Below are 26,655 nucleotides of genomic sequence, written 5' to 3'. Positions count from 1 at the left end.
AAAAACCAAGTTGTGAGCAATTTGAATATAACTTTAGTTGCTACAATACATAGGAATAGGATGAGAAAGGAAAACTTTCATATCCGCAAGTAACAAACGTAACCAAACAATATCTTTAGTAGTAATTGTCATAGCACAGTATTTTACTTCAGTTAAAGATTAAGAGATAATAGATTGTTTCTTACTCTTCCAAGAAATAAAAGAATCACCTAAGAAGATATAGAAACTAGTAACAAACTTGTGATTCGTGGAAACACTTCCATAATCAGCATCAAAGTATGCACGTAGCTTCAAAGAAGATGTAGATGGAAGTAAAAAGCTCTGAAAGACTAACAACATGAACAACATATGCAATATCTAGACAAATAACAGTGATATATAACAAACTTTCAATAATAGTACGGTATAAAGTATGATCTATCAAAGGTAAACCATTAGAAAAAGAATACCTTGTGTTAACCTCAATGAAAGTATTAATAGTCTTGTTATCAGTAAGTCTAGCCCGCTCAAGAATATTTACAAAATATTTTGACCAAGAAAGAATGTAACCTTTAGGTGAGTAAACTACTTCAACATGCTTGAGAAAGATAACATGACGAGACATATAAAGTTTTTGAGTTACCTTCACCATAACCAAGAAAGACACAAATAACAGATTTAGAGGATAACTTACTGCATTCTACATGAGACGAAGAACAAAACAAGTACAACCAAAAACTCTAAATAAGAAATAATCAAGGGTATACCAATAAAACTTTTTGAAAGGAGAAAAACCTAAAATAGAAGAAGATGAAATTGTATTAATCAAACTTACAACAGACATGAGAAAGATGCAATTTTTTTTTTTTTTTTTGAAAATATGCTTAGAAAATTTTTAGGATATAAGTGTATGCATGAAAACAAAATTTTTTGTTTTTTTTTTTTTTTTTGGTTTTTCGAAAAGGGGAAATTAATTTAAAAGTTTTGAGTTTTTTTTTTTTTAAGAAATATCTTCCATAAAACTGGGTATTTTAATATAAGATCTGTATCTTATAGTAAAAAAAAAAAGACTCAATATTATACAAAATTGATAGAAAAACATGCAAAAAAAATAAAAAATATATTTTGAAATGACCTTAGGAATTCTTATTTTTTAAATATATAATATTATATTATAATATTATATTATATATTATATTCTTATTAAATATATGGGCTAGGACTAGCCTAGCCTTATAAGCTGGGTTGACACGGGTCCAACCTAACCTCAAGAGTTAATTAATTTCCCCCTTATCCTTTTGCACGTAGAATGATAATTCATTTTGCATGCAAGAGGACGATGGCAAGAAGGAACAAAGAGTAAGGAGGAGAAGGTTGCCTGACGTGGGGGTTGTGGCTGACTGTTCATGCCTAAAAGACTATCGTGAGGTTGATGATGGCACCACTACTGAGAGGGCCAAGTTGCTGGGGTTGCTACCAAGAGAAGAAGTTAAAGTTGGTGGGGATGTTATTGTTACTAGAGGGAAGATGAGTTGGTGGGGATGTTACTAGAGGGAAGATGAGTTGGTGGTGGTTGTTCCTATCGTGGATGGGAGGTCCTACATGAATATTATAGAAGTGTTGGTTGCCTATATGACATGCAGCTGGTTGTTAGAGAAAAAGGAATAAGGTTTGTAGAGGAGAGAGAGAGAGAGAAAAGGGCTCGGTAGCATACTTATCATGTAAGGTGGTCAGGTGGCTACTTGTGGTGGAGATGGTGGTGATCAAGCCAGTGGTGAAGGTATTGGTGCCTGAAGAGCACGTACAGTGGAGAGAGAGAAAGAGGAGAAAGTTCATGGTGGCAGTAAAAATAGGGGGGAGCTGATATTTTAGTGATTTTGGACCTATTTTTTCCCTCCTCGAGACATGAAATCCTCATCTATTAATAGGGGTTGGAAGAGGGACATTTGTTCTTCATTGGTGCCAAATCTTGGCCTTTGGTTTGATCTAGAATGATCTCAACCATCGGTTCAAAGTAGACATCATGGGTTATCAGGTTTGCTGCAGAAGAGGGGTTGGTCAGGTTGACCACTTTGAGGTAGTGTCACCACCTTTGTAGTGTCAGTTTTCTAGGCCTGGCCACACTAGGGTGTAGTCAGAAGTCAGGTGATCATTTTGGTGTATGTTTTTGTCTCATTTGGTTGATAAATAAAGCATTAAATGAATTGGGAAGGTGGCACCCTGAGCAGCATTTTCAACTAAAAACCTGAAGAAAAAGATGAACCGTTGCATCAAAACGGCGTTGTTTCGGACAATTTCTCTTTAGTCCTTTAATTTATGATTTATTCATAATTACATCTATAATTGGCTTCAAACTTTTAATTTTATGTAATTGTACCCATGGCAAACTTCAATTTAAGCCTTGGCTTTCATCATCTTTTTTAGTTTGGTCCTTGGTCTTAAGTTTCTTTAATTTAGCTCTTAATTGATTACTAAGCATTCAATTTTTTCCAATTTCACCTTTGATTGCAGCTGATTGGTTCCCTAGAGTTCAATGCTTTTTGCAAAATGGTCCTTGGCTGCGAATTTCTTTAATTTAACCCTTAATTAACTCCAAAACTTTGATTTTCTTGTAATTGTACCCCTGATTTTAACCAATTGACAAGGTAAAAATTAAATTTGGTCTCTTAAAATTCCAATCTTCTCAATTAAGCCCAAATTGGGCTCCCAAACTTAATTTTTCACCAATTAAGCCCTTAAGACAATTAATTTGTCTCATTTAAAGTATGATTAAGTCTTTACACCTAATTAAAACCTTCAATTAGACCTAATTAATTCTTAAACATAATTAAACTTTAATTTGACCTATGATTAAATCAAATTGGTCTATTAAAAACCTAATTATGTTCTCAGGCTTAATTTTAATGCAGATTCATCTTATCTAACTAGACCTTCAATTTGCATTGTCTCTTTAGTTTTGTGTAAAATGGGGGTACAATTAGGGTCCTAGATCTATCCAAAATTACAACTTGATTTTTTCTACATGTGAAATCCTCTCAACTTGCTCTTGCCAAAATACTTGTCTTTATTTTATTTTTTTGATTTTTTATTTTGAAAGAAAAGAGATGAATTTGGAGGAATAACCCAGAAATGGGTTATGACATTAGGTAAGAAATTTTTATAAATATTGATCTTGAAAGGAAAAGAAAACTCAAGATTTCAAGGATGAAGGTTTTGGCTTGAAAGAAAGAGAAGAGAGAAATTTTCCAAATGGAAAAACAAGCTAGCCATTATGAGAAACAACTAGACCGATTTAAGAAATGGTCGGATCATTTTTCAAAACAGTCGTTCAATTTGGTTACGATTATGTGGTAGCCTGATTTTATATTTTAAGAGATTTGTAGTAATTGAGTGTGTGTCTTTAAAGAGTTAAACATTTGATGTGTTAGGTAAGAAATTTGCATGCATATGAATTGATCTTGAAAGGAAATAAAAATTCAAGATTTGAAGGATGTAGGTTTTGGCTACAGAGAAAGAGAAGAGAGAAATTTTTCAAAAGCAAAAACAAGCTAGCTATTTTGAGAAATGGCTAGACTGATTTAAGAAACGGTCAAATCATTTTGCAAAATAGTGAGACCAATTTGGCTATGGTTTTGTGATAGCCTAATTTTATGTTTTAGCTTTTTCTTGGTTTATTTTATTCTTTTGGGTTGTAAAAGGAAGATGAGTGATTATTATATAAAAAAGAAAATCGTAATATATGTGTATTCATGAAATAAGCTTGCATGTTAGCATTGCTTATTTTGGAACGTTAAGAGTTGAGAACCTTAAGTTTAATATGAGATAGCGTAAGTATATGTTAATTCATGAGTAAAAAGTACTCAAATTGTGAAAAGAATGTTGAGAAATACATTATTAATATTTAAAAAGTAAAAAGAAAATCGTAATATATGTGTATTCATGTGAGGCATCGATTGCAGGAACCCGAGCAAGTAGGATTATGACCAGTGAGAGAAGAAGGAAGGTGCCCGTCACCTCAACTTAATTTTTCAGCATTTAACTCAAGTTTTAATTTCTAAATTATACTATGATAAAAAGATGTTTATGCAAAGTAATGGAATGTTAAAAGACCAGTGAAGTGATGAACTGTAAAAATGGTCATGTGATTATCTTATTATTTGAAAACCAACCATACAATGGGGGACTTAGTTTGTGAACTTGTGTTGACAACGGATATGAATGAAATGTGTTCATGGGAGCCTTACCACATGAGTGGGACTAGGTTTGTGGTCCTTGAAAGACATGTTACATATGTATTTGAACATGGAAACCAGCCATATGTGTAGGCTTTAAATGAATACTACAAGTCAGCCATTAAGTATAGGGACTTGATCATTAGGTTAAGATACTGGCCATAGGTATGGGGGTATTTTTTAAATATGAGATAATCAAATGAGTGGAATTAAAAGAGGTATTGATATACATCTTGAGCAAGATTGTCTGAGTAAAATTCAAATTGTTATTCGATTATATAGACATAAGAATCAAGTAAAAATCATGAATTGGTCTCAAAGTGAAGATCTTATTTTGTTAAAGTTAATTATTGGTTTGAAGAGTACCAAATTGAGGCCTAAAACTATATGACATTTGTGGGCCAAGAGCTTTGGGATTTTTAAACATTGAATGATTGATTCAAATGGTTTTGAAAAGGGGCATAAAAAATGCCTAAAAAGAATTTAGAGTTATATAGTTAACTAAAAATCCAAACTTAGAGTTCATGCAATGCTATGTTACTGTCATTAGTTTATAGAGGTAATGTGTATGGTAAAGTTATGTTATGTAGCTAAAAGGATTATAAATATCATATGTATCTATAAAGAAAAATGAGAATGTTGCATATTGAATGATTGATGTTGTAATGTGAAATTTACCTATTATTTTTATTATTGAGTAGGTTTTATTTTTGACAAGTTCATCATGTGCTTTTCAAAACTAGATGGCCTATTATTATGCTTAGTTGCAGGATTTCCTTAATGGATTCTATCTAGCTATAGGATTATTGTGTTTTGTGATATTCATGTAGTTCATAAGAGTTTTTAATAAACAAAATAGTTGAATTATTATGGATTATTATTTTATTTATGATGATGTTGTCCTTACTAATTATGGATACTTATTTTTATTTTTTGCTCTTATTACTAAAGATTTTTATTTTTTACTCTTATAAGTTCATTTTTATGGTAGCATTGTATTAAAATGTTATGAAACAAAATATTGATAAAGTTTTGGGTGGGCATAAGTCACCTAAGGTTGTGTTTTTAAAAAACAATTAACACTACTTATATAGTATATTATTGGTTATCTTGTATGATCACATAATGAGTATGTAGGGATTGTTACAGATTGGTATCAGAGCAATGGCTTGGTTTAGTAGACACAATGATACTAATCAAATGAATAACCCATCTTCTATAAAAGGGAGAAGTCAGAATATGAATGTGGAGGAGGAACACTTACATGACCATTTAGCTAATAGTGCCTCCTATATGCCTATAGTTTAGGTGTAATCTGTGTATGGAGAAACATTAGAATCTCAAGGAAACTTCTTGTCGATTCAAGTAAAAGCATAACTAGTGATGATGGGTGAAGGGTGATAGAATGTTAAACCTCAACCCGTGGTTTAAACAAGGGTACATATGACCTTTCTAGATCCTACTTGAAGTGGTGAAAGCTATTATGGATAGGATGTATGGCCTGCTAATGTAGCATTTAAGGACATTGTCTATATTATGGTGCATTAGGTAAAGTGTATAAGGAAAATTGGTCGATGCTTTTCTTGGGAGAGGAGAATGCTGAAGTAGTTGGATATTGGCTATATAAGGTAGAGTAGCTTTTTACTCAAATATCGCTACCAAAAAATATACAAGTGGACCACGGTGAGACAAAGGAGATAGGAAAATGTGCTAACATGGGGTGATTTTAAGTTTGACTTTAAAACAAAATAGTACTCCCGACAATATTGTAAAGATAAGGAACAAAAGTTCCTTTCATTTAGACATGGTAACATGTTGATGTAGGATTATGAAAGACGGTTTTAAGACTTTTCCATACAGACTATTACTATGGTATTGACTGAATAGAATCAAATTGAAAGGCTTAAAGATAGACTCAGGGTAGGATCCTAAAAATGGAATGATTGTCTTGCAACCTAAGATTATGAGAGTTAGTTGAAAAACTCAATCCTTGGAGGTTATGTTGAAGGAAGAAAAACAGGGTGAAGGTTATAAGGAGCAAATGAAGATAGAGAAAAGGAAAGAAATGGCATTTTCTACCAAAAACAATTGCCCCTACCTAATAAAGGGGAAAATGGAATATTTCCTAGGCAAATTAGAAGAAGGAAGTATTGCTATTATTGGGTTTTCAAGGAAAACAACACAATCTAATGGTGAAGGGATATATGAGGGTCTATATACTAAAAGATTAATTCGGTTGGAGGTTCTATGGGGTGAAGGATGTCATCATTTCACCTATATGGTAAACTTGCAATCAGAAGCATCCCGAGGATTGTTTAGTCATAGTGGGACGGTGTTAAATACATAGATATAAGGGACTTAGGGGTAGGTTGTTTCCATTATGGAGAGATAGGACATTTTAAAAAGGAATGTTCTTTGAGGATGATGAGCCAAGGATCCTAGTTTTCAGCATAGAGTCATCAACAATTGATAACTATGGACAAACCTATAGAACTTACTCAGTTTAGGGGTAGTACTTGATGCGAACCTCGTGATCACGTGGTCACACAACCCATAATCAAGATTGAGATATGATCCCGGAGAGCCGAAATAGGTCTGATAGGAGTGCGACACAATGGAAACCTGCCCCAAGGCACCAACATTATTGGAATGATTAGAATAACAGCACGAAGCCAGTTAATCTTCGATACGTCAGATTTTAGTTCGTTCAAGAACTGAAAAATGCAAGAATCACTCTCACACATTAAAACTGAAAAATTCAGAAGTAATAATCATCAAAGCTGCCATAATTTTGGTTACATGTGTTTAAATAGTTCTTAAAAGTAACTCTAATGGATCTACCCTTGTGGGCTGAATTGACCCCGTACAAAATTGACCCAAAAACCCTAAACTAAAAAGCCCATAACCTGATCCAAAGAAACCTTGGACCCTAGTTCAAAATAAAGTTTTAATTAAGCCCAAACATGAAAGAAAATAATAAAAATAACTAATTTGTCATTAAATACCACCAGCCTTTCTTTCCTTGTGTAGCTTGGATGAATAAGAAATCCTTATAAGAAAAAGATTCTGAAACATTAATGATTCCTTGCCACATTTATAGATTATATTATAGCTCATTAAATATCCTTGTGGAACTAAGAAATTCCCAAAACCAGCTGCCACATCCTTGTAGGAAAAGAATCCTAACCAAATAGGAAGTCCACAAGTCAAATGGAAGTAAATAACAAAATTCGTACAACCTCTGTTGACCAGTATTGCGGTGCCTTCCCAAACTCCAATTGACTTGAATTTGTAACCCAAGGTGGGAAAACATGTATGGAGAGTCCACATAAAATATTACCCTGATCCAACGGTCGGATTGAAAATTATGATTGTTTCGGTAAACCTAGATTGTTGCGCTTTTTATGTCAAAATCCAAATCTGACCTTACTTGGGTCATATCACAAAGCTGAACGGTATCATTCCCTCCCTCTTCAAGAAGATTCACCCCTCAAATCTTGAATATGATTAATAGCAACTTTAGTAGCCTCTTGTTTAAACCTTTGGAATTCCTTTATTGTTAACACCTTTCTCCAACAACATTGTATAGAAGTAGTGACTGACAAGAATTTTAAATAAGCATGCCGTACTAACCACTTACATACATCCTTTTGAATGATAACCACAACGGCTCTCCTTCATCTTTCATTGTTTTGGCGTTGTACCTCTTTTTCCCATGAAGCTTGAAAATCGTAGAATAATCTTCTAGACTTATCAACTTCTCGTTCTAAAACCCCCAAACCATGGCTTAGTTTTTCACATCGTTGATCTACAATCATCCTCTGTTCCCTCTCCTTTTGTGAACACATGACATAGACAAGGAAAAAAAAACAAGAAGAAGATGAAGACAAGAATAAAGTTTATAACAGGAAGAACACTGATTTAGACTTGAGATTACGAATCTGACTTTTGTTTGGACCAGAACTTATCAAAAAAAAAAACAAATGCAAAAGTAATGAAAATGACTCAAACAATAGCAAATATTAAAATATGATGATATTATAATGGCAGGAATGAAAGCAACATAAACAAAATAATTTTTGAGAGATAACACCAAACAGACCCGTTATGACAAAATAAAACCCAATTTGGGAATCTAAAGAAACCAATATCCAAATGACCTTGAATTTAATATATAGTATTCTGATGCCAAACAAACTACAACTCAAACTTTATAGGGCATTATATTATGTCTAGGTACCAAAACCCTTTGTATGATTAGTTTGCGGCAGAATTGAACCACCAATTAAAACCTCCAAAAGCTGATATCAAAATAAGCCCAAATTTAATATGTGGTGCGATCTCATCCCCAATACACAAAAAATGAAGTTTCAATTGATTCTAAGGTGGTTTGCTTATGGTTCACTAAGAGTAGTGTTTCTACGGTAGAATTGAACCTTGAATTAAAACCTCAAGAAGCCGATATCAAAATAATCCTATATTTAATATATGGTGCGATCTCATCCCCAATACATAGAATATGAATGTAACACCTCACCCTACTAGCAAGATATTGTCCGCTTTGGGCCTCCTAGTCCACCCATTCCAGGGCTTCCACCTAGGTCCCCCTCACGAGTTTGTTTTTAGCAGCCACACATGGCCCTAAAACACGTCTTACTAGTCAAGGTAAGCATGTTTATATAAGGCCCTGGCTCTGGACGCTTGCTTCCAATGTGGGATATCACAATCCCCCCACTTTAAGACGAGCCGTTATTGGCTCTGATACCAAATGTAACACCCCACCCCACTAGCAAGATATCGTCCGCTTTGGGCCTCCCAATCCACCCATTCAAGGCTTCCACCCAGGTCCCCCTCACGGGTTTGTTCTTTTCAGCCACGTATAGTCCCAAAACGCGTCTTACTAGTTAAGGTGAGCACGCTCATATAAAGCCCTGGCTCTGCGCTTCCAATATGGGATATCACAATGAAGTTTTAATTGATTTTAAGGTGGTTTGCTTATAGTTCACTAAGAGTACTGTTTCGCGGCATAATTAAACCTTGAATTAAAACCTCAAGGAAACAATATCAGAATAAGCCCAAATTTGACACATGATGTGTCTCACCCCCAACAGACTGAATATGAAGTTTAAATTGATTCCAAGGTGGTTTTCTTATGGTTCACCAAGAGTTGTGTTTCTGCGGCAAAAATTAAATAATCCTTCAACTTTCAACTAATCCCTGTTTCTCTCTTTCTATTTTTTTTTTGTTTTTAATATACTGATATGATTAGAGACAGTAACAAGATGAAATATAAACTTTTTTCTTTTTGCTTAGATGATGCAGACATGAAGAATAAGAAGATGGACGCAAACACTGAAAAACTTAAAGAAACACTAAAAAAACAAATATAATAGAAGGATATGACATTGTTTCGGAGCCTAGCTCTGATACCAACTGATACAAACATCATGACCATGTGGTCACGCAACCCACAATCAAGATTAAGATAGTCTCAATCAGAGAGAGAATCTAGAGAGAGACGCTCTCCTCCTATGAAACTGATTCCTTTGGTAACGCTGACACCTCCTAGAGTTCCTTTCCCTCAACCTTCCTTCTTCATCAATTAAATCTTCTTCTTTCTTCTTTTTTGTCTCTTGGTTCTGATGTTTCTCTGTTTCCCCCTCTTTTCTTTCTTTCCTGCCTGAGTTTTCTTTTCAAATGGCCAAAACTAGACGGAAGACTGTTGTTACAGTGTCTTGTGGAAAAGACACCTTGCATGTGTATGTTCCTGATAAACATCTTCATGATGGTTCCATCGTTCTTGGTCTCCAGTTTATCAAATTAGCCGTAATCCCCTATTCATCTTTGCTTCTCCCTTCCTCCTTGTCTCTGACCAAGACCAGTACTCTTTGCCCGGTTGTTCTACCTACAATCCCTGAGCTCTGTCCAGCTTCTTCACTTATGAATACTGTTATTGTTAAAGCTTGCTCTAAAGATAAAACTTTAGAAGATGCCCTTTCAGAAGAGGAACAACTAGATTTCTCTTTTTCTGATGATGATTGTTGTGATGGTTCTCCCTTACCCTCCCTTCTAGCTGCTCTAGTTCTTCCACTTGCAACTTCAAGGGGTAGCTCACCGCCCCCCCTCCTCAAAAGCTGCTTCATCCCTCCCCTCTATTTTTGGTAGCCGAGTGTGGCAAAATGTTTTCTCCTTTGATTCTTCTTCTATAAAGCTATAAAATTTCACCCTCAATCATCTCACCAAATCATGTGTTATCTCTCCAGAAGACATCCCACCCAAGTTTGAGGTCTGGAATTTATGTGTTATTGGTTATATTTCAGGTAAGAGCCTTGGTTATAGAGCTTTGAATGGCATCATTACTTCTATATGGAAATGTGAGGCTTCGCTCACTATCCATAACTTAGGGTGGCTGATTTACCGGTTTAAACATGAGGAAGACAAACTTGTTGTTCTTCAAAATGGGTCTTACCTTGTTTATGGTAAACCTCTCATCCTCAAGCAAATGACAACATACTTTGATTTTTTCAGTGAAGAGATGATGAGAGCTCTTATTTAGGTAAGATTTCCAAACCTCCCCCTTTGTTGTTGGTCTCCCATATGTTTGTCTAAGATTGCTAGTGTTTTAGGCAAACCCATCTAGTGTGACCACATGACTTCTACTCTTTCTCGCCTGTCCTATGCAAAAGTTCTTGTTGAACTGGATCTTCATGAAGACACTCAACACTCTATAAAGGTGTCTTTACCTTCTGGCTCGGTGCTTCAACAAAAGGTAGTATATGAGTCTCTACCAAAATTTTGTAACTTTTTTAATGCTCTTGGGAATGGAAATAGGAGGATATCTTAATGGACTTTGTATATAGATGAGGTGATAAGATTATATGGAGTACCAATCGAGATCCAAGGTTCACCTCTCGGTTATGGCTAGGCATTCAACATACACCAGAGATAAAATTAGAGATAAACACTTCCTTTCACCCATAAACAAATGGATAAATGGAAAGAACTATACAAACTCTTGAGGATTTGTTGAGGGCTTGTGTCGTAGAGTTTGGATGAAAATGGGAAGATCATTTATCCTTAGTTGAGTTCACATAATAATAACTATCAAGCTAAAGTAAAGATGGCCCCTTTTAAGGCATTATAATAAAATAAATGTCATACTCTAGTATGTTAGGAGGAATTAGATGATAGGAAGTTGTTAAGTTTTAATTTGGTACAGATTACCACCGACAAAGTGAATGTAATCAAATAAAGGATGAAAATAGTCTAATATAGATTAAAGAGCTATGTTGATAATAAAAAGAGACCATTAGTGTTTGATGTGAGGGATTGAGTGTTTCTAAAGGTTGCCTTATAGAAGAATATCATTTTGTTCAAAATAAAAGATACATCGGCTCCGAAATGTATTGGTCCATTTAAAGTCATAATAAGTATTGGACCAGTAACCTATCAATTGGAATTACCTCCAATAATGTCAAAAGTGCATGATGTGTTTCATATGTTATTACTTTGAAAAGGCTATGGTAGACCCTCGTGTGTATTGCCAAAAGTCCCAATAAAGATCCAAGAGGACTTGATAAGGGAAACAAAACATGTAAGGAGTATGGATACAATGGGAAAAAAAGAGTTAAAGAATGAGAAAGCTCTTTTGGTAAGGGTGTTGTGGAGGAACTCTGACACGACCAAAAGCTTGATGTCTCTTCCCAAGTGCAGGAGTGTCGAAGTAATAAATAACCCGGCAAGACCGGGGTCGAACCACAGAGAGGTTAATTGTATAAATTATAAATAACAAGACAACAACAACAACAACAACAACAACAACAACAACAATAATAATACTCAGTACGTGGCGTTGTTACACCTGAGAATGATCCAAAAGATCGGGTCACAGGTTTCCAGCCTATATACTAAGTTTATGAAAAGATCAAGAGGATATATTACAGAATGTAAATAATAATAATAATAATAATAATAACAATAATAACAATAATAAAAGCAGAAGATGAAGAAATTAATGAGAACTTTGAGATGAAAGATTAACGTAAGGATTAAACAATGATAAAAACAAATGTCAAGGTTAGAGGATCCACTAATGGTACTTCAAACAAGTATAATATAAACTCTTATTACTCAATTGGAAACCACACATAAAGGAGGTTCCAATCAGATTATAAATTGTTAACATGATTACATTAGTTATCTTATTCGAATAAAGCTAATACTTGTAAATGTTGGCAGGCATTCATGATTATAACTTATGTTAACAACAAATCAAGTCCCTTTCATAGCTCAGGTGTCGGTTATACCATACAGTATGGGCTATGAAAGTACCAAGTATTTGTTGTACCAAGTGTTATACAACATAAATCTAGATTAACCATTTAACAAGCAAAGTATTAAAAGTGAACAAGATAACAAATATAAAACATGTTAGTATCCAACGTTAAGGTCCATATTAAGTTTATATTATACTTATTCTTACACCATTAGTGTACCCTTTTCACCTTGACTTAATTAACTTAACTAAACATAATGAAAGAAAGAAACATAAATAAACAAGATAAGAACATAAATGAGAAAGAAGTTAACTAAGTAAAAGAAAGGAAATGAAGTGCATAAACTTGATATTAATGAAAGCAAGACATAAGCAATACAAAGAGAGAAAGCAAGAGCATGATCTTGATCTGAACACCAAGATGCCTCAATACATGGTAAGTGCCTCCTTTTATAGGCCAAAATTTGGAACTATTGATTTGTTGACTAATTGATGAGTGGGTGGCCATATCTTGACTAGATAACAATCCTTATCTTCTTGTCTGATCAAGACGTCATTGCTAACATCATAATTTGCCCAGAATCCTCAAGAATGTGCTAGGAAATTATCTCAGCTTTCCAACAAAAAAAAGATGAGGTCATTTGGACTTCTAGAACTCAAGATATGGGCTGAACACTAAATAGTGTTTGGGCTGCAGGACAGCTTCGGACTTCTTCGTTGTTCCTTCCATTTGGACTTCAAAACGACCTTTTCAAATCTTGGGCTCCTCATGAAAGTTGTAGGCCTTTGTCTTACCTTTCCATCCATATAAAGTGGACCTAAATCCGAAATCTAGAGCTCCAGATATGATCCAATTACCGAGCAATATTCCGGTTTGGACTACACCGACATCTCTTTTCTAAGTGGCCATCTCTTTGTCCTTTAACTTTCAATGCTTAAACTCATCAATCAATCCTTTTATTTATGTGATAGTCCTGCATTTAAAATGAGCATTTACCATAAATTAAGGTATCTTATAATATCAAACTTGTTATTATAAAACATGATTTAGTTAAGGAGTTATTGATACTTCAAGTGCAAAATGATGATATAAAACCTTGATAAACATGCACTTTTAAGTACTAATCAAACTCTCAAGTAAAAGAAGAAACATAGGATAAAGAAGCGGAGATGAAAAGAAAGCATCCAAGCTTGTTTAACAACTAAGGTAAAAAAAAAAGTAAATTTCAGGGATGAAATTTCTCTAAGGAGGAGAGAAAGTAAAATCCCTATCGTTTTTGTTAAGAAAAAATATTGAAATTGTATCAAAGAAGGGAGTAGAGCCAAACTTTAAGAACAATTTAGGGGGGAAGCACCATAACTTGGAAAATAGAAAATCTAAAGACTAAAAAAAAGGGAAAAATTATTTCCTGGATAATAAAGGGAGAGGGTATGATTATTAAAGAAAAAGAACAAAGGCAAGAACTTGAACTTTTTTTTTTTTTTTGTGAAAGAAAAATTTGTATCCTTAAGAGTATCAATATATAGAGAGTGGTGATATTGTAGGAAATTATTTCAAATGAGAGAAACACTCACAAAAAGAAAACCTTAAAGATTTTAAGAAGGAATTCAAGAAAAAGATAAGAAAAGGTAAAAGGATTATGAAGAGAAAGAAGAATTGATGAATATTGATCAATCAAGGTTGAATTGACATGAAACCACTTGGTAAAACACTCTAAACACCTAATATTTGTATTACTAGATGAAAGACTGCAAACCCCTAAATTTTTTAAACTAGGGTTTATATTGATTTGGAAAATTTAAGGGTGTTTTGACACAATTAATTTTGTTAGCTTGTAAAGAACTTGAGTTAGAGGGATTGTAAGTTGAAAAAACATAGAGAATTGAAGAAAAATCCTAGGACTTTTGGGTGTAGAGAATTTAGCCAATAAGAGAAATTGAGGGAAGTTTTTTTTAGAAATCTTGATGAATTAATAATGCTCATATAACCTAAAGGGTGTAGGGGCACAAATTTTTTATTACCTTAAACCAAATAGGAAAAACCCTCGTGTTAATTTCTAATGTTCATGTTGAGAATTTCAGTAAAATTGGGCCTATTATGACAATATGCATAGATTACTTTAGTATAAGGTTTAATTGTAAAGAAAAGATTGATTTGTTGAAAGAAAATCCCCTACACCATAAGAAGATAGGCTTGGCCAAGACAAAGATTTCACGGTGTGTATTCTTTGTTGAATTGTACTCATGATGAATGTTAAGGGAACATATTTAATGAAGTATATGTGGTTATTTATGAAAACTAGATTGAAAGTTTCTTAAATTCTTGAATTATAGGGTTTTGAGTAATGTTAGGAAAAATCATAATTCCTAATGAAATTTTATGAATAGGGAATACAATTAAATGTAATTTTGTGTGAGATTTGAAAAGAAACTCTTAGGTATGAAGATAGGGGTTTCTCAACCCCTATAAGTGTTGTAGGTTAAAAAATATTTGTAGTAATTGAGTGTGTCATTAATGAATTCATCATTTAGTGTGTTAGGTATGAAATTTGTTTGAATATGAATTGATCTTTGTTTTGTACATGAAATGTCTTTATATTCTTTGTTTTATGTTTTCAAGTTACTTTTAGATGTAAGATTTTAAAAGGATTAATTTGGAGATAAAATTTAGATCATATTCCAACTCGTGTCGTATATTGGCAGATTTGATATTTGATCGATATTTTATTCAGAGCTTGAGTTGTAGAGATCAAAATGAAGTAATTCTAGTGGAATTAGAAAGCTAACATCCATATTTTTTTTACATATATGGCAAGAAAAAAATAAAAAAAGCATGGAAATCATAACCTTCAAAGACAAGTCTCGTATTTTGCTAATTTTGACCTTTGGTCATTTTGACTTAAATATCTTTTGTTAGAAAACTACATTTGATGCAAACTTTTTTGTTTTATTCTTGACTCATAAACCTATCAACCTACCAAATGTTAGCAGAAAACGAGCTCATATGAAAGAGATATGAGTTTTCTAAAACAACTCATAAATTCTGTCAGCAGATAGTTTTGTGAAGAAACATGTCCAACTGACTTCCCAAACATCCAAACCAATATGGAAATTAGTTCTTCATATGTAAAAGGTCTTTATTTGGGCAAATTAACTTCAGTAAGTCCAAAGTCAAAGCTTGGAGATTTTATGCAATACTATTTTTTTGTTTTTTTATAGGAAAGAGTTATTGTACTACTTAAATATAGATTATCTACTTTGAAAAGGACAACTATATATATATATATATATATATATATATATATATATATATATATATATATATATATTGGATACAAATTGATTAGCAGGAATGTGGGGAGTAGGATTTTTCATCAAATAAAAGGAAAGAGAAAAAGAAAAAGAGGGTGGCGGCCAAAAAAAAGAAAGAAACTCTTATCTTTTTTCCTACACCTGAAATTATGTTTTCATATTTTCTCTTTCTTAGTTTTTCGATAGTCATACAAGGCCAAGTTATTTTTCTTAGTTGAAAGAATACATAAGCCTTCAGTTTTCAAAAACTATGAGATTTATTTTATCCTTTCTTTTTCAGTTTATATGATGAGTATGAATGTGTTTTTAAGCTTATTTACTATGATTGTTTAGTTTGATTGTTAGAGCGAACTCTAAGTAATTATTCTAACCATTCTATTACTAAGTTTTCGATCAAAACCAGAGTTATTATATTTAACTTGTGAAGCGACTAAGTTTAATAAATATGGTTGATCTATATTGTTAATCTTAGGAAAAACATTTAATTAAATCGAGCATAGACTGCATATAGTTATATTGTCTAGATTTATCAACCTAACTGGTTCTTAAGGCTGCTATTGAATTAAATTTGTGCAGACGTTGTGGTTGTTTGATAGTTAGGGGTAGTCATACTGCAGATTAGTTAACTAACTTATATTAAGGAAAGATAAATATTCAGAATATAAATTGACGTATCGTTTCAATAATCAATTTTGATTTTTATTGGTGGATGTTTACTTGAGACTTAGGTTTTTCTCTTAATAAGTTTTGGTTTATTTAATTTAGTTTGATTAGTTTATTTTATCTACCCTAACATAGCTTAGATGATCTCGAAACCCCCCTTAACTTTGAATCATTTAGCATAATGACATGAACTAGATCTTTCTCGTGGGATCGACCATTTGCTTTCTTTATACTACCTTACTTGTTTAAGCTAAAGTAATTAATTTGTGTGACTGTGACATCACAATAATCTTGAAAGGAAACAAAAACTCAAGATTTCAAGGATGGAGGTTTTGGCTTTAGAGAAAAAGAATAGGGAAATTTTCTAGAAGCAAAAATAGGCTAGCCATTTCGAGAAATAGCTAGACTAATTCAAGAAACAGTCAGTTTGTTTTATATATAATTTTGTGATAGCTTGATTTTGTGTTTTAGCTTTTTCTTGGGTTTTTTTAAAAAAAAATTGGTTGTTTAAGGAATATAGGTGATTATTATGTGAAAAAATAAAGCATAATATGTGTTCATGTATGAAATAAACTTACATGATAGCATTGTTTATATTAGAACATTAAAGAGTTGAGAACCTTACGGACCCCATGCAAGCGAGACAAGACCTTTAAGAGGAACATATAGGTTCTTATTACCTAAACTTCTTTAATTTTTCAACATTTAATTCAAGTTTTAATTTCTAAGTTTTACTTCAATAAGGAGATGTTCATACAAAGTAATGGAAGGTTAAAAGGTTAGTGAAGTTTTATTAAGGTGTCTACTTTAAATTTAAGTTATATGTATGGAAACTGGCCATATAAGAGGAGATTGAAATGATGAACTATAAAAATTGTCATGTAATTGTCTTATTGTGTGAAAACTAACTCTAAAATAAGGAACTTAGTTTGTCAACTTGTGTTGAAAACAAGCATAAATGAAATGTGTTCACGAAAGCTTGTCATATGGGGGGGTTAGATTTGTGGTCCTTAAAGGACATATTAATAGTGCATTTGAGCATATAAGCTTGCCACATGAGTGAGGCTAGGTTTGTGGTCCTCAAATGACATGTTAATAATGTATAGAGAATGGGAGCCTGCTGCACGAGTGTGGCTACGGTTGTGGTACTTAAAGGACATATTAAATATTTATTTGAACATGGGAGCCAACCATATATATGAAGCTTTAAATGAATACTATAGGTCGACCATAAGGAATGAGGACTCGATCACTAGGTTAAGATATTGACTATAGGGATGGGGGTATTTATCAAACATGAGATAACTAGATGAAAGGAATTAAGAGAGGTGCTGATATATATCTTGGGCAAGATTGTCTGAGTAAAATTTGGATTATTATTCGATTATATGGATGAAAAATCAAGTAAAAATCATGAATTTGTCTTTGAGTGAAGATCTTATTCTGTTAAAGTTAATTATTGGTATGAAGAGTGCTAAATTTAGGCCAAAGACTATAACATATGTCAACCATGAGTCTTAGGGATTTTTAACATTATATGACTTATTCAAATGATTTTGAAAAGGAATTTAGAGTTATGTTGTTTACTAACAATCCAAACACAAAGTTGATACAATGTTATGTTACTTTCATTGGTAGGCAAATGTAATATATATGGTAAAGTTATTTTGTGTAGTTAAAGAGGTTATATGTATTATATGTATTTATAAAGAAAAACAAAATTGTTGCATATTGAAAGATTGATGGTGTAATGTGAAATTTAACTATTATACTTGCCACATGTGTGCAAAGTTAAGGAAATCAACCTCCTGCATCAGGATCGTTGGAAATGATACGGGTGGAAAGAACAAGGAATTTTTATCTTTTATTAGTAAAAAAAAGGAATAAGAGTCGTTACTTAGTATTCTAATTATTAGAAACTCTAACTGGTTTTGGAGTCTAGGTGATTACGTAAAGGGAGTGTATTAGCACCCCTTGCACACCTTACTAATAAGTTGCATTGTTTATTTTTCTATTATAAATTAAAGAAATATTGTGTTTTCTAACTGTTTGTCTGTTTAATTTTTTTTAAAAAAATACTTCTCGATAAAGAGATTCTTATTTTATCAGGTTAAAAACCTAACCGTTCTTATGTCAATATAAAAAAATAAAATAAATTATCTTATTATTTAATATCAGGAATATGTTTTATATACAATCTTATAATCTTGTATATTAAAAGAAACAAAAAAAAATTATTTAATATCAGGAATACATCTTATGTAGAAGTTTATAATCTTTCATATAAAAAGAAATAAAATAATTTGTTTTGGTATTTTTTGAAATGTAGGCCAAAATCTTTTGGAATTTTACAAATGTGTTGTAAAATCCATATAATATTTAAAAAAATATATGTCAAAGTATTTTTAATTTAAAAAAAAATGCTAAAATACCTTTAGGATTTTAAGCTATATGACAAGAAAAAAAATATTTTTTAGGCTTTGATTAGCAAAAAATTATTTTTCTTTATAATAAAATTACCAAAAATAGGTTTAAGGTATTTGCCAAACACGCCCTTAAACCCAAAAATCCTTAACAAAAATTATGACAAATCAAACAAGGTTTTAAACCTTTGATCTAGTTTGACCTGATCAGGTTGACCTTAAACTTTTGTTTGACCATAAACCAAACCAAGAATCCTGGTTTGACCCGAAAATAACCCAAAACCAAAACTAAAGTTAAAAAACATATTAAACACTCAAAAAATATAAAAACTCAAAAATTTTTAAACAAAATGAATTAAACACACAAAAAAGATGAAGAACACCAAGATTATCAAAACACTGAACATGAACCTAGCATCATGGGTTCCAAAACAGGCTAGATTCGGTCAAAACGAAGGCATATACATGTTGCAAATCATGCAATGATCAATAATCTAGCATTCTTTCACTTTGATTATCTTTTAAACATCACAATTTTATCAAAATGGGTTTCGATCCAAAACCTTATGATTAAAAACCACTAAAATCATATTATTAATGCAAATAAACACTAGATTATTGGTTAATCATGCATATTAAAAATGTTTTATGCAACGAAATGGACCCAAATTGATCCAAATTAAGGGGTTTAGACAATGTTCTTCCTAACAACATGAAAAACACTGCTCATAAACCTAGAAAAAACCTGATCATACCCAGCCACTACCAAGCCTTGGAAATTGGCATTTTTTGGTTCCAAAACATGCCTTTTTATCTCAACAAGTCACAATACCATACACAAACATGTTTAAATTTAAAAATCTAACAAAAAAAGTCGAAACATCAAAATCAAGCATGAGGTACCAATCTAATAACTACCAACCTAAAATAGCTTACATATTCATTCACCATGGATTCAAAATTGGTTTTTTGAATCCATTTTATCCTTGAACAGGATTGGTAAACCTAGGATAAATACTTACTTTAACATTTATAGCTTAAGATAAACAAAAACTATATATATAACAAACAAACTTAAACAATAACTTTAATATATCAAAACCATAAAAAGACTTCTAAAGAACATCATTAAAAAAAAATACAACAACAAAGAGGTGAATGCAACATTATTTTTTAAGCATTCAAAACCTCTTTTATATGCTTGTAAATATAAAAATAAAATAAAACATATAAAAAACAACAAAAGTAGGCTATAAAGGACCTTTTTTTGGATCGACACGGTAATTTAGAACAACTACTCTCTTTTGGCTTTTCTTTGAAAAACATTTCCTCACAAATTTACAAAACTTAAGAAAATTTTTGTTTGGGCTTTTAGACCTCTACAATTATTTTTCTTATTGATATTTCTCTTCTTTTTTATCTTTTCTTTTCTTTTTCTCCTTTTATTTTCCAGCCTTTTTTTTTTAATCTTGAAAGGGGGTATTTATAGGATTTTGTTAAGGTTTTGGAAGGTCTTAAATCCATTTATAACCTATTGATCTTAAGACAAGTGTTTTAAACCCTTGATAAGAACTCATTTAGGAGCCTTTATGTGTGAACATATGAAAAGAAAATCAGTTTTTGCACAATGGTTTCATTATCAGGGCTAACTAGGTTGCCCGTTTTTTAGGCTTTGTTGGAGCAATTATGATGTCATTGTCACCTGATACCAACTTCTGATGGTAGAGAATATGTACACCTTTTATTTGAATCCAAACTTGCTCAATTTGGAGGTTTGTAACGTCACATGCATTTGTTTGATATTGCTAACTTAATCAACCAAAACTATCAAAACAGAAATGCCCAAGAGACAAACAACGTGTCACTCACCTTCTCTTCATTAAGTTTGAATAACACGTCAATTAGGGTTTTTTTTTTGGATTGACAAATTTTGATTGAGTCCATGCTCTTCTAATTTCTTTTAATTGCCCCTATAATCGCCTCCCAACTTTTAATTTCATGCAAATTAACCCCTGCCAAACTCAATTGTCAGCCCCAAAGTTGATCATTATTTTCATTTTAGTATTTGGTTTTGAATTTATGCATTTCAACCCTCAATTGACCAATAAACTTTTAATTTCTTCAACTTAGCCCCTAATTTAGTCAATTTCAGCCCCTACATTCACCATCTTTTTCAGTTCAGTTGCTGGTTTCAGATTTCTACAATAAAGTCCCTCAATTTCTTTAATTAGTCAAACTTCAATATTTAAACAATTAAACCTCTAATTTGACCAAATTAACTCTTAAAACTTGTAATTCAACCCCTAGACTTTAATTTCTTCTAACTGAAGCCTAAAATGAATTCAAAAAATATTTTTTCTTATAATTAATCCCTTAATAAATTACAATTAAACCTTGAAAAATACCAATTAAGTCCTTAAACATTCAATTTTGAATTTTTCTCAAATTGAATTTTTTTTGCCAATAAAACCTTCATCAATCAAAAATACACTATCAAAGTTTCCGAACTTGTATATTTTGTTTTTCCTTAACAAGTCTTTGATACTTTCCTAAGTGTTCTATTATATTCTTCTCACTGATATATTTTTGTATTTTTCTTCCAACATTGTTTTTCAAAAAGAATTTGTATTTTTTTTTTGTTTATATGGAGCCCCAAAATGGGTAACAATAATCCTTATTACCTAGTATGTTTTATTTTTGACAAGTTCATCATGTGCTCCTCAAAACTAGATGGCATGTTATTGTGTTAGCTGTAGGATTTCCTTAATGGATTCTATCTAGCTGTGGAATTTCATGTTTTGTGATATTCATGTAGCTCATAAGAGTTTGTAATAAACAAAATAGCTAAATTATTATAGATTCTTATTTTGTTTATGATGATGTTATCTGTACTAGTGATGGATACTTATTTTTGTTATTACATAAGAATTTGATGGTTTACTCTTTAATTTATTTTTCTTATTGTAGCATTGTATTGAAAGATGTATTTGTTTTGGTTAGTTTGGAAATGTTATGGAAAAAAGTATGGATGAAGTTTTGGGTGGGCATAAGTCACCTAAGGTTGTGTCTTTTTTTTTTAAAAAATCACACTACTTATTTAATATATTACTAGTTATCTTGTATGATCATATATTGAGTATGTGGGGGTTGTTACACATAAATTGGAATCCTCTCTTCTGTTTTTTTCTCTCAATAAATTTTCATATATATATATATATATATATATATATATATATATATATATTTGAACTACATTCCTTCAAACTTCTTTTTATAACTCTAATTGTAATTCTTATTGAGCAATCATAATAAATTATTTTTCTAGAATTCTAGCCCAACATTTTCCATTATTTTCATGAGCCTGTTTAAATATTGTTTAATAGTTTCTCCAAGTTATTGCTTCAATTTTTCTAAATCAGCCGATGCAAATTATTCTTTTTTTTTTCTAGAGAAGTGAGCTTGGAATCTAGTCTACATATCATTCTAACTCTAAATTAAATTTGGTTGTAATTCTATATACCAAGTAAAAGCATTTTCAGTTAAGGAATTTGGAAATAACCTTAATTTCAAAAGTTAGAATTGGATGCTTCCTCATAGTAACAAATAAATTTTGTGTGTGTGTGTGTTTATATATATATATTAGAGACATAGTCCTTTAGCCATTAAACAAAGCAAAGTCTAGAAATGTAAAATTATTAGGATAAGAGGACATCTTATCAATGTAATCTAGATATGGTCTTTTATATGTTGGTCTATTTATTTGTTGAACTTTTGGTCCATAAGCTTATTCCATTATCTTTAGAATAATTTTCGAATCAACTTTACTTAGAAGTACATTCATTTCTAGGTTAGAATTATTCTTTCATTTATGTCTTTGGGTGATGAACTCTTATAATTATAAATTTATTTTTTAAACAACTCCTAGCTTCCTCTATAATTAAGGCTTCTGTTGATTAATTCTTAGTTCAAATAAAGGATTATTCTTAGCACTAAACAACTTGGGCCAATAAGATTCTGTTCCATTTTATTTATGATCATTCCTCATATAATTTGATTTTTTTTTCACTTTCTTATCTAAATGGTTATTAACCTCAATTGCCACTTATTTGGAAATCTTATTCATTATCTCTAACTTAGTACAATTAAAATCAGAAATCACTTCATTGATTCCTTTTCTTATTTTGACATCTAATTTTGGATTTATATCTTTAATAGCCTTAATCATTCTCTTATAAGATTCCTTATTCAAGTTTTGCAATTTCCTACTTTATGCTACAAACTTCTTTCATCATTTTATCTCTCCTTAACATTATACTCTAACATTAAGAAATATTCTAAAAGGCATAGGGAAAATATCATTTTCCAGTGATTCACTAACAAACAAATTGTTTTGTATCGCCATGGTGATTTGTCTTTTTTCCCTTTTTTTATTACACCTTTATAGACCTAAATTAATGGCCAATTGAAGCACATTTATTAAGAAAGGGAAAGATTCAAAGATAGGGAATTAAGATGACAAACATGACAAAAGGAGGGCTTTTCTAAACTTGGGGTTAAACATACAATTTGGTTCTTCAATTTTTAAATTATACACTTTAAGTCCCTAAACATTTATGACATTCAATTTTGATCCCAAACTTTATTTTTTTTATTTTTTGGTTTCTAATTTGAGAGTGGAGAAAGAAAGTTGTTGAATTTTGATAGTAAGGAGAGTACCATGAAATTGAGTGGTTTTGGTGTCAATGAGCTCTTTTTGATAGGAATTCTTTATACAATGTGTTTGTTTTTCATTAAACTTGCATGAAAAAATAGATTTGAACCTGAAAAAATTTTTAATTTCGAGTTGATTATTAGATTTAGAGCCAATTTCTAAATTGTTAAAAGTTATAGATATGTCACTTGGGCCTTTTTCTAGAGGCCCAGGAGCTCTGGGCCTTCATAGCTGAGAGACTATACCTCTTTTACTCTTTTTGTTTATCCATTAATTTTTTTTTCAATTTCTTCACCTTATTAATTGGATTATGTAATTTGTTTCAGTTTGATTTTTTTTCTCCAATCACTTTGATATTTTGTTAGTTCATAATTTTATAGGTATGTATTTTAAATAAAAAAAAATTGTTCAACATAATCAAGTCCGTAATCCGGGTAATATATTTAACTGATTAACTTTGGTTGGGTAGAGATTGAGTTTGATAATTTTTTTATGTAAATAGTTATTAAATTATTTAATAAAATGTATGAATGAACTTTTTAAATTTCTATATAATATTTTTTATTTATAAAAATCTAATTATATATATTTGACCTAAGAGATATACAATGCGTGACTGTCTCATATGGGAGACCACTTCTGCACATGCCTCTTGGCCCCCCATATGCACCGTTACCAGCTAAACCCCACTCCACCCCCACCCACCTAATCCAGGTCCCATATCAGCCAGCCACGTCTATCACCATCTATATATATATATATATATATATGTTCACATTTCACCGTCTCAATTAATATTCTACCCTGTTAAGCATTCTCTAGTATAGTCCTTGATGGATCGTTTGAGTGATAGAGATTAGAGAGAGCGAGGACAAACCGACTATCCGTTTCTCGTCAGAAGTATCATCCAATGAGGTGAACCCACGTGGAAACAAGCATTAAGGGTCCTCAGCTTATCTCCCTCACAGCCGCCACGTGGAGTCATGATCGCGCATGGGACTGGTCACTACCCTCGTGGACCCCACCACCACGGTCTACACTCCCCGGCTTGGTCCGTACACTCTCTCATGCAATTAGTGATTAGTCCATCATTTATCACAACCATTATCTGTGACAGCAGTGACGTGGCACGTCCTCAAGTGAGTGTTTTTTAGGTTGACTTTTGTGTTAAGGCACTAACAAGCATTAACTAATAATAATTAGTTACCTTGAGGAGAAGGGGCGGGCAATAGTTGTCGATCAAACCAACAAAACAAAACACTCTATTCTCACTATATTCTCCCAGAAACATCAGAAATCTAGGGGGGGGAACACTAACATGGAAGTTAGTTGTTGTACATAAACACCCAAGATCAAACCCAGACACCTCCCAAAATCACTAAATATACTCCATAAAATAAAATAAAAGAAGAAGATTCATATAAGAAAAAAAATACATACATAAAGGAAAGCAGTCATATCATATTTTCCATTTTGTTGAATCTTTGAGATTTTTTTTTTTATTAATTCTTCTGTAATTTGAAGTTAACAAAGTAAGGGGATTTACGGGAGGTAAGCAGTCATATCATTCCATTGGCTCTGACTCCAGTAAGCTTGATCAGCGGTATTAGGAAGATAAAAAAACCCACCAGGTTGATCTCCACTCCCTAACTGCCAATCCAACGCTCCAAATCCCCCACCGGTATTCTCTGTTGATCTACTACTACTCGGCAAAGCTGATAACTCAGTGTGAATCGTCTGATCAATCAACCCTCCTCCTGTCATCTCCTGATGCTGATTTTGCCACTGCTGCTGGTTCTGATTGTTCTGCAAATGATGCTCAAGCCCTTGTTGCTGCTGTTGGTTCGTTGTGTTGCTAAATCCAAACGACATGTCGTTCGTCGATGTGATCAAGCTTGTGAAACTCCCAATCTCCGAGAAAATCCCACAGTCCGATCCTTGCTCGAGCAAAGCAGGTTCGAAACTGGGATTCATATCCCCACGTGGAAAGATTTTGGACTCAACAATACCATTTAATAAATTATTGGAAACAGAGTTTACAGAAAGCGCAGACACTGCTTCCACTGCTGTATTTGCATTCGTGTTATTTGTAGCCGTAAGACTCGAACTCTCACTACTAGAATGAGAGTTGGAAGATATATGATCTCGTCGCTGATGTTGTTCCTGTAGCTCCTGCGGTCTAGTGCTGGAGGTTGTAATTGTATCAGAAGTTGTACTTGGTGTGCTTTGTTTAAGCTTAGACCGCTTGGTCTTGCGGCATCCACCGCCAACAGGAACGTTGCGGAGGACACCGCCTTTAGTCCAGTAACGCCGGCAACTCTTACAGAAGTGACGAGGCTGAGAGAGGTTGTAGTTGTTGTAGTAACAGAATTTCGTGTTCAGCGAGTCACATCGTGGGCACTTTAATGCTTGGTGGTTCTGGTGGTGGTGTGGCCGTAGTCGCCTGTCACCCCCACCTCCACCGCTAAATAACCTGCCTCCGCCGCCAATTGAGTGGATGTCTTGCATTTCTCAAGCTCCTTAGCCACCGCTAGCTCCAGTTGAGAAACAAACGTTAGAATTCTCAGTTTTTCTTTCTGGGTTTTGTCAAGATTGTTCTATGGAAATTCAAAGAAAGGTTGAAAAAAATGGAGTGTTCTGCCTCATGGCATCGACTTTTCAACTGTGGCTTTCAGAAAACCGGTCAAATTATAACCGATTGTGAGAGAAAGAGAGCTCAAAGCGAGACCTGAACTCTTCTGACAAATATCCCCTTCCAAATCTTCTTCTCTCTGTCTCTTTTATTTATTTATTTATTTTAATTTCTATTGCCCAAATTAACCCTGTACCACATCTAAATTTGCGTAAGTTGTTCCCACATGTGTGAAATCTCGAAACCACCCAACATGGACCGGGGGTGTTTGGTGTTAGATGCGGTTTTATTGGGATTTTAACCGTACGGAAGGTTAGAGAATCTGGGCCGTTTAAAGGGGGACACGTGGACGTATGATAAAGAGGAGGTGTTGCTGTCCAGAACATCACGTTGTCGACTTGTCGGCCACCCCCAGTTTCTCTGCTCTT

At 32.7% G+C, this 26,655-nt stretch overlaps 1 protein-coding gene across 1 annotated transcript; it reads right to left on the bottom strand.

Moving 5' to 3' along the window:
* Positions 1 to 24,992: 24,992 nt before the first annotated feature.
* LOC118037334 (dof zinc finger protein DOF5.4) lies at positions 24,993 to 26,365 on the bottom strand. The gene has a single exon (XM_035043290.2). It carries the CDS (start codon positions 26,101 to 26,103, stop codon positions 25,138 to 25,140), a length of 966 nt encoding a protein of 321 aa, XP_034899181.1. The 5' UTR covers positions 26,104 to 26,365; the 3' UTR covers positions 24,993 to 25,137.
* Positions 26,366 to 26,655: the final 290 nt, after the last annotated feature.

The sequence above is a fragment of the Populus alba genome, chromosome 15 (assembly GCF_005239225.2).
Source record: "Populus alba chromosome 15, ASM523922v2, whole genome shotgun sequence".
Taxonomy (NCBI): domain Eukaryota; kingdom Viridiplantae; phylum Streptophyta; class Magnoliopsida; order Malpighiales; family Salicaceae; genus Populus; species Populus alba.
The sequence above is the reverse complement of the archived record's forward strand: the minus strand, read 5'-3'. Positions and strand labels throughout refer to the sequence as shown.

Coding starts and splice junctions, on each gene's coding strand:
- LOC118037334 (XM_035043290.2), bottom strand. CDS start 26,103: ATGCAAGACATCCACTCAATTGGCGGCGGAGGCAGGTTATTTAGCGGT.